Source organism: Penaeus vannamei, chromosome 12, assembly GCF_042767895.1.
Source record: "Penaeus vannamei isolate JL-2024 chromosome 12, ASM4276789v1, whole genome shotgun sequence".
NCBI lineage: Eukaryota > Metazoa > Arthropoda > Malacostraca > Decapoda > Penaeidae > Penaeus > Penaeus vannamei.
Genome location: NC_091560.1, coordinates 6,630,676 through 6,640,514, shown reverse-complemented (window position 1 = coordinate 6,640,514; position 9,839 = coordinate 6,630,676). Strand labels below are relative to the sequence as shown.

Sequence of the window (9,839 nt, the reverse complement as noted above, 5' to 3'; positions counted from 1 at the left end):
ATGCTTCGTAAAAACATAATTTGAAATTTGTGTTGGATTTGCAGCTCTTGCAGTGCGCTTGCGTATCTTTATAAATCTTATTCAACACAATTAATCTCTCGAAAGAAGGGTCAAAATGCATAAAGAATAAAGTCTAGTATTTTTGAATGTCAAAAATCCTTGCTCAAGTCTTTCAGCGACAGTCACGTACCAGTTATTGGCCTTGATTCATTCGTACGATAATCTCCAAGAGAAACTTTCATGCCTACGTATAATATATATTTGGTTAACATATAATGGATCCTTATATTTTAGTAATTTTTAATATTTATGCTATGGAATGTCTTAAGACACTGTTTAGGAATAATACAAAAATAGAGTGTATAATTTTCTTCTGTTCGGCATTTTCAGGGACTGTGAATCCGCTGCGTAGTAATACAACTTTCACAATAATTCTACAATGCGATTTCACTTCCCTTAACAACTCCCAGGTTAATAAAACACACTGAATTTCCAATAAACTACCATATAGATCATCCATGCCAAATTAGACCACTAACAAAAGCCAAGTAGAAAAGATACGAAATAAATCCCATTGTGAAATCTGCTCTACTTCTCGACGTGGAGGGATATGGACGAGCCACGGTCCGAGGGTATATATATAAGCTAGAGACCTTGGCTCGGGACCCCTATTTCATTTCAACGTAGGGTCTGTTCACGTGTGGTTGTGTGTCGCTAATTTTATTAGTCTCACACACCACTCGAAAAAAAATAATAAACTTTGTCATAAAACTCTAAAAAAATTAAAAAAATACAAAAAAAATCATAAAATAACAAAAAATCCCCATAAAAATTGCAAACGGTTTTAGAAACAGAAGTGCAAAAAAGCTGTTTGTGTTTAGTGTGACATTGTTGGTGAGTATTGACGGAAAAACCTGTTTTCTTTGTGCATGTATTCGCCCCTCGCTTACCCAGGGGAGGGAAGGCGCATCGTGGCTCAGTGCTTTTCGTGTTGGAGTGTGGAAATAAGGTGGAAAATGGGCGGAAAAGCGAGTGAAAGAGGGAGACGGGGGCGCCATATGGTCACGGCGGAAGGTGTCATGGCCGCCGCCGCGTGGAGCCTCCTCGCCCCTCGCCCTCCGCTCTCCGCCCTTCCCTCTCCTCTCCTCTTCTCTTTTCTCTCCTCCTGGCACTCCTTCCTCTCCTCTCGCTTCTCTTTCTTGCCTTCTCTCTCTTCTTTCTCTTCTCTTGGTCCTTTTTATCTTCTCTTTTCCCCTCTTCCTCACTTCTCTCTTCTTCGATCTCCTACACCCGCTTTTTGATGCGATTTGTTTTATTTGTCCGAATTCCTTGCACTTAATTCTTGTATTTTCTTTGGTTTTACGTATTCTAATTCTTCATTTATTGTCCCTAACCCTCGCTGGTAATAATAGCACGTAAATTATTTTCTAGATAAATTTTGCTTTTATTTTCAATCGTAACCTTTACGTCGTGGCATGTGTAGGTTGTAAGCAGATTTTAGTGCATGGTTTATGTTCTAGTTGACATTTTTTGCACTCGTGGCAGTTACGGTGTGCACACGTGTCTTCCAGTTGCCATATATGCTTCGAATGTTGTTTTAATGGAGGTCTTGCATGGGGGAATTCCAGTGTAGAGTTGTTCATGATCTCAAGACAGTTGAAGAGGCTGAATGGGGAGTGGTAGTGGTAAGGCTGGGATAGGGAGATGGGGGAAGGGGAGGGGGGTGAGTCACATGTGTGAGGAAATTTCCCACACCCTTCTGATGTGGGAAATGGGAAAGGTTGCATCATGTTTGGGTGTGCTAGGGGTGCAGTGGTTGTTTTTGCTCCATTTGATTAGTCTTTATGGTGTGGATGTACTAAGCTTGGGCAAATTGAAGATATTTATGTAAAGGACCATAGGGAGCAGTCGTTGGTTCAAGAAAATATCTACAGACATGAACGGAAACTATGCAGATCGAAGTAAAAGGTCGCAGAATATGCCTCTTACAGCCCAAGTCCACTTGGTGCTCTGGAGCTTCTGCTTTATCGTTCCGTGCATGTTGAGATGGACATTTTCAGGGGATGTTAAACCCTTCCCTTAGGCATCGCCAAAAGGCACGCCCAGTCGCAGTAATTTAGATTGTTAAGTAAAGTTTGCGATATGGAGTTCATGACAACCTCAGGTGATTGGGTCAATACCTTAAAGAATTACCCCCAAATTGATTAATGTAAATAGGTTTAGGTATTTGTTACTGAGAGCAGCGCACCCTTCTGAAACTTAGTCCTATAACTAGGGTTTCACGAGAACCCAAAAGCTGAAATCTAATCTTTCTACCTTTTTGTTTGTGCCAACTTCAAGAAAACAGACATTAGGAACTGTGTATGAGGGTATTGTGGGCTTGGTATTTGGTATGCAGTGCCTATTGTTTGTCATTTCATTGTGCATAAGAGGCAGTAGCAGTTTCACCTATGTTGTTTGACTTGTTTCTTATACTCGGTAAGATGATATCCATTTCCCTCTTGTCTGCTTATGGTAACAGCCTAAGTTTGTTTTACATTGAATCTTTTAGACTACAGTATATGGTAATTCGTTACAGTGCAGACACACTGGTCAGAGATTTAGTCCTCAATATCACATCTTAGAATATATTCATTGATCTAAATAGCCACCCACCCAACACTCACGGGAAACATTGTCTTCACCTCAGTATGCTCGGCTAGACCGAGCTAGAACTTAAGAGCAGAGCATTTCAGTCATTTACCTTAATTTCTGGCATTACAGTTTGTGGCAACAGATTTCTTGTGCCAACGACTACAACTTGTCCATGACAAGGATATATATTAAATATGCTTGAACATTTCTTCATAAATATATATAGACATAGGTACATAGATGTATTTAAAGATGCATAATGTAAAGGTCTGTCTCATTTGATTGATTTATTAAGTACTGGTAAACTATTAATGTCATGGTTTATTTTGTTTTGTGCTCTGTAAAGAGATAGTAGTAGTTTCAAGGTATGGTGAATTGGGATTGTTGCGTTTATCAGTTTTTATCTGTGGGCTGTCTTAAAATGTTTTCCAAGAACATTTGGTTTCATGGCAAATGTTGACAATAGAATAGTTGTCTTTAGTGGCAGAATCCTAAACTACAAATAAATGAATGGATGAATTAACCCCAACCTTAATGCACAAAGTTAGACTATAGAACGAAGAAAAATCAGCTCAATCCATACAAGAAAGACTACTATTGTGTAATGATTACACAATTTTGGCCACATCATGATAGGGTCAGAACTAAATTCTAGATTGTCTTTAAAAAGGGATTATAATCCTTTATGCTATTATTCTTTATCTAAATATACTTATTTTACCTAATGGGCAATTACCTTGTCGTTTCATCTTTGTGAATTTTTATTTTAAATATTAACCTCGGTAATTATCTATAGTTGGACTATTTTGTGGTCATTGCAAAGTAAAGATATGCACATCATTATGTATTAAGGATGGTAGATCTTCAGGATTAAGCAATGCTGTGACCTATTCACTTTGAACCTTTGGATCCAGAGGCTAGACTTTCCACATGTGGCCCATGATATGGGCATTAGGTTTGTGAGCATACTTATGTAAGGTGATAAAGACTCCATTCCACCCCTTTGCAATATAACTGTCTCTTTATTTGCATAAAAAATTTTAGTGTTACCTTTTTCCATTGACTATATTTGTAAATAGGAGTTAGTCCATGACTTGAATTTTTTGCACTTCCCGTCATGATGGGCAGGAATAGGATCTTAAGCATGGAAAAAGCTTTCTCCCAGGAGCCAAGCTCTCCCAGGCTTTTCCACACTTGCTCCTAAATGGAAATAATGGAAAAGCGCTTGCCAAGATGGCCAGTCTATTCAACCTCCATGAGCTTTGTGCAACTAATTTGTCACCCGGGCCTGTAGCAAAAATTCTCATATATTCACGTCATGCAACCTTCAAGCAAAAATTATTCATGAAGTGATGGGTATGTCATCCAGATCATAGGGGTTAAACTCTGGCAGTGTCATATAGTCAATATCAAGATGTAGACTCTAGTGATTTATTAGATAAAGCAACCATGGTCCTTCTCACTGAATTTGATGTCCTATTGTGGATACCATTATTTTTAGGATGACTATATCTATTGTTATTGCAAGATCTCCCTCTTTTATTATCTTGGATTCTTTAACCCTTTTGCCTTTCTTCCTCTTTCTGCTGCTTCTGGAGTTCTGAATATACATTAAATCTTTTTGCTGTGTTTGTAACTCATTGTCTTGCTTGTCCAGACAATTTGTCAGGACCAGCAGATCAGTGAGGCTATGTATGGAATGCAACCAGCTCTAAAGTAAACAATCTCTTATTTTATCATACATTTTAATGTTTTACATGTTGCAAAGGTCTTGTAACTCCTGTCATACATACTTAACTTTACCTGCAACGGACACACAAATACCCCTTGATAACAAAGGGCCATAAGATTATCTCCCAGTATCATATGGTTGACTGTAACTCATTGTTTACATGCAAATGCTATTGTGCTAGCCTGGCAGTGAAGGAGGATAAGATAAACAATTAATCCCAGATGCCGAAGCAGTGGTCCCGAAGGGTCAAAATATCTGGTCCATCTTAGTCTAACTTATTGAATGAGGAGTTCTGAACACAGCAGTAGGTCTCGGATAAAAAAAATATATTGGGGGGGGGGGGGGTACAAGAATGGTATAAATATTAGATTAGTAATTTCTTTTATGTTATTTTAAGGACTATGGAGAAAACAGTATTGCATGCTGCACAGGTAGCAACTATGGAAATTTCTCTTGGTAGTGTTTTGCATGTTATAGTAATAAGCTGTAAATGTAGATATGGGATGCATAACTTCTGTGTAGACAAATTCAAACAAGCAAAAGGGCAAGATTACTCAAGGTTGCATGGAATGGAATAGGACTTTACACTTGTGAATGTAGTATTTGGTGGAATACTGGCAACTCAGTTAGAGAATAATTGTAAAATCCAAGGCTTTCCAGTTATTTGTTATATTGTGAACTGACTGACTGATTTTGATATTGAACCAACAGGTGTGATTTGGCTGCAAAATGAATCCCAGTGGCCCTAGCTACCCTCTAGCCTCGCTCTACGTGGGGGATCTCCATGCGGATTGTACAGAGGCCATGCTCTTCGAAAAGGTTAGCAGTGTATAGATGTCAGGCCTTCAGGTGATATTTTGTTGATGCTTATATGACTTTAAACACAAAAATGAATTTTTTTTAAGCTTAAACACAAAGACCGAATCCTCGACCCTCGTCAAACACATGTGGCAGGGGCCAGTAAAACCCCCCTTCCTAACCACCCTGTGACTTGTCCAAAAAGTTGTAAGTATGATTTTATGAAAGTAATGGATGTGTGGAATAATGGTCGGTAGCTACTTATATTTTCAGGAAGCTACAGAAATGTTTGAGAGGTGACAGCTGTTACAAGTTGCAGTCATGGGGAAAGTAAGGGTGTTGTAATCGGCTGTAGGTATACGTGTATGTTTTATTTTGTCTTGGTATGTATCCTTTGTTCTGCAGAATGTCTCCATTAGATGTTTAGATCATTAGAAAAAACAAATTGTGGAGAGAAGTAATGGAATTTAGAAATGTAGTATATCAGCCCCAATATACTTCTTTGCCAAAATTCCATTGTGAGGAAGTGGCATCAAGAATGCTTTCATTGTAAACATAAGCCATCTGAAGGAAAGGGAAAAATATATCCGCTCAGGATTATTTTAGGTACTAGTAGATGGACAAGAAAGCTGGTTATGGAGGAGGTGACAACAGGTGGAACAACACAGTGGGTGGCAAGATGTATTGTTGATTAAGGCTTATATTCTCTAAGGTGGCAAGGATTAACAGATTTGGACTACTGCTGGAAGGTGTAGCTTGCTAGAGCTGCCTCTGTTGGAATGAAGTTTAAATTATGGTTGAAATTAGGTAAGTCTAAGTAAGGATGGACTCTGTTAATTTCCTGGTGTTAACATTAGTTGAGGAATAAATGATGCAGGCATCTGCCCAGTCCTTCCGATGGTTGGCATCCCTGAGAGGACAGCAGACAGCTTATCTTTCATGTCCTTTGCAAATAACGGATCTGTGTTAAAAAATGCGTGACTCTCCCTAAACTCATTTTCTTAACACGAACGTCGTTGGTAAGGGTCGTGGAAGTGCCATCTTATGCCAGCTCCGAGGTGAAAGCCATTGGATGGGATTGGTTGGTTGCCTGGATTGTTGTTTCCTCTGCTATTGTTTACATCTGGAGCTTAATAGAATACAGCCTTATTAAGACTATGCATAATCTTAGCACTTAATTCAGACTTTATGCCAGCAGGCTCATTTCTAGGAAGTTACACATGAGGAAATTTTCCAAATTGTGTGTGTGCTTTCTGCCTTATAGGACTTATTGTCTTCTCTTGACTCATGATCTGGTCACCACATGTTCAGTTTGCTGATACCTCTGTTTAGAATCTTATCTTTTGTCCTACCCTACTCAGTATCTGAAGTTATAACCACATGAGGTTGATATATGCTTTCCCATTCTTTAGTTAAGTACAGTTTATTCTGCAGGTACCTTGATGTCGTTCCTCAACTTCTTAACAGTAATATCATGATGTTACTGTGTATCCATCAATTTTACAAACTGTAGGCTCAGATGTTCACTAATCCCTCCCTACTTGTCTCCCACCTCTTCTGTGAAGTATAACAATACACCTTTGTTTTCAGTTCTCATCTGCTGGACCTGTGCTCTCCATTCGTGTGTGCAGAGACATGATTACTCGTCGCTCTCTGGGGTATGCTTATGTCAACTTCCAGCAACCAGCTGATGCTGAACGAGCCCTAGACACAATGAATTTTGATGTGATGAAGGGTCGGCCGATCCGAATCATGTGGTCGCAGCGTGACCCTTCCCTTCGAAAATCTGGTGTTGGCAATGTGTTCATCAAGAACCTTGATAAATCTATTGATAACAAGGCCATGTATGATACATTCTCTGCATTCGGGAATATTCTCAGCTGCAAGGTAAGCATGATTTCCTGTGATACCAGTGTCTGACAAATTTTCTGGAATATTTGATTATCAGTCAATGAAGTTACAATTATTTTCACATTACCATCATGTATGCATAGGTAGTTACTGTACTTGATACATTGACCAGTGAACTATATTCTTGAAACTAAGGTTCTCTTTCTCTTCTTCAACAGGTTGCTACAGATGAGGCTGGCAATTCCAAAGGCTATGGATTTGTACATTTTGAAACCGAGGAAGCAGCAAGGAGTGCTATCCAGAAAGTGAATGGTATGTTGCTTAATGGCAAGAAAGTTTACGTAGGCAAGTTCATCCCCAGGGCAGAACGGGAGAAAGAGTTGGGAGAGAAGGCTAAACGTTTCACTAATGTGTACGTTAAGAACTTCGGTGATGACCTGGATGATGATAAGCTCTACGAGATTTTCTCGCAATTTGGCAAGATTACCAGTCATAGAGTAATGACAAATGAGGATGGCAAATCCAAGGGCTTTGGTTTTGTTGCATTTGAAGAACCTGAAGCAGCTGAGAAAGCCTGTGAGGAATTCAATGGTAAGGAAATGAATGGGAAGCAGATCTATGTAGGAAGGGCTCAGAAGAGAGGAGAACGCCAAGCGGAGCTGAAGAAGAAGTTCGAGATGATGAAGATCGAGCGCATGAACAGATATCAAGGAGTGAACTTGTATATCAAGAATTTGGATGACACCATCGATGATGAAAGGCTTCGCAAGGAGTTCTCCAACTATGGTACCATCACAAGTGCCAAGGTTATGACTGAGGATGGGCGCTCAAAGGGCTTCGGATTCGTTTGCTTCTCAACACCTGAGGAAGCTACTCGTGCTGTTACAGAGATGAATGGCCGTATCTTGGTCAGTAAGCCTCTGTATGTCGCCCTTGCTCAACGTCGTGAGGATCGTAAGGCACATCTGGCATCTCAGTACATGCAGCGTGTGGCTGGTATGCGCATGCAACAGATGGGACAAATGTTCCAGCCTGGTGGCACAAGCTACTTCATGCCTACCATGCCACAAGCTCAGCGTTTCTACTCACCACAGATGGCTCAGATCAGGGCAACTCCTCGCTGGCCAACTCAGCCAACGGCCCAGGTGCGAGCAGGTGCTCAGGCAGCCAGTGCTTTCCCAATGCAGGCTGCCCCTTACAGATCAGCCCCTCGCCAAGCACAGCCAGCACCCCGCAATGTCCGTCCTATTACTGCAGCAGCTGCAACTGCTCAGCAGCAGCAAATCCCGAACTTGATGCAAGCAGCCAGGCCTGTTGCACCAAATGCTGGTGCAGTACCACCTGCACTTTCATCTGCAGCACGCGCCTCAAACTACAAGTATACAACCAACATGCGCAATCCACCAGCTGTGTCTGGAGGCGGCCCAGCTTCAGCTGCTGCAGTGGCCCCTGTTGTCCAGCCCGCTGTACACATTCAGGGACAAGAGCCACTCACTCCATCTATGTTGGCCTCTGCCTTGCCTCAGGAGCAGAAGCAGATGCTGGGAGAACGTCTCTTCCCCCTCATCCGCGACATCTATCCCGAGCTTGCGGGTAAGATCACTGGCATGTTGCTGGAGATTGACAACTCGGATCTTCTGCACATGCTCGAGGATCGCAACTCCCTCAAGGCAAAGGTGGAGGAAGCTGTGGCTGTGCTCCAGGCCCATCAGGCCAAGCAGCAGGTCGTGGCTGTTGCTGTTGCTGCTCAGAAGAAGGAGGACATGTAAAAATGCCCTACAAGCAAGCATTCCTCCTATATTTTAACAACCCATTATCAGTGCTGCATGTTGCTTATTTTAGTTTTACAGTTTGTGCCCAGTCATTGGAGTTTTGATTTTTTTGCTGTCATTTGGTTATTTTTGTTTCAAGGTTAATTAGCGATATTTGTAAAGGACATCATTTATTATTTGCACGCTGTCTTTTTTTTTTTTTTTTTTTTTTTGGACTCCAATAGATGCGGCATAGTTTAGGTTCGACCACAACCACGTGAACAGTCTGTCAAGTAGGTGTCATATATATACAAAAAATCTAAAAAAAATCGTAAAATATAAAAAACCCATAAGACAGTAGCCTACTATTAATGCAGTTGATTATAATGTAACACATCGTTCATTATAATTAACGCCAACGGCAGGTCAGAACATTGTCAACCAAGAATGTTCTAGAAGAGAATGGGAGTCAGGTTTTAGTTGATCAGTTCCGACATGCCTGTTTTAAAAGGTGAAAAAAATAAAATAAAGGAAAAATAAAACCTTAAAAAACTTTGTATAAAAAACAAAAATGCCCCACCATTGGGCGAAAAATCCGATAACAGTAACATCTCTATAAAACTCTAAAAAAACTTTTGTAACAGTGTGCTACGAAACTCAAGGAAAAATTGGCAACAATAAACTTCTGTTTCTATAACCTTATATTGATACTTTATTATCCATATCTTATTGTTCAGGTGTATAGATATTCATGTAAGGGTCTTTTCAAACAATGTTCATTTCTATTGACCAATTTCTGTAAAATGAAGCTCAATCTGCAAGCGGATGCCAACAGCAATCCCGCTAGTCAGACTGGTCGAAAGTTGAATGTGTAGGTCATTTAAAGGTTAACAAGTTCTAGAATTGCATTAGCTGTACAAGTCGTGGATGTGGAATTTGCTACCAAGGAATTTACACATTTTAAAGTAACTCACTGCAAACAATTCCGAAGACAAAAATGGAGACCCAGCAAACAAATAGTTCAAAGTAAAGTTCAGTCATTTTGTTCCTTGACAGAACGTAGTAAACAATTT

The 9,839-nt window shown here is 40.3% G+C and overlaps 1 protein-coding gene across 2 annotated transcripts; it reads left to right on the top strand.

Moving 5' to 3' along the window:
- The first annotated feature begins 606 nt into the window (after positions 1-606).
- Positions 607-9,468, top strand: LOC113830031 (polyadenylate-binding protein 1A-like). 2 transcript variants are annotated; one of them, XM_070128393.1, is made up of 4 exons: positions 607-894; positions 5,078-5,185; positions 6,755-7,051; positions 7,234-9,468. In XM_070128393.1, exons 2-4 carry the CDS (start codon positions 5,096-5,098, stop codon positions 8,782-8,784), a joined length of 1,938 nt encoding a protein of 645 aa, XP_069984494.1. In that variant the 5' UTR covers positions 607-894; positions 5,078-5,095; the 3' UTR covers positions 8,785-9,468. The 2 variants fall into 2 exon arrangements, with proteins under 2 accessions (XP_069984494.1, XP_069984495.1); XM_070128394.1 differs by having other exon boundaries at positions 662-925; positions 5,027-5,185.
- Positions 9,469-9,839: the final 371 nt, after the last annotated feature.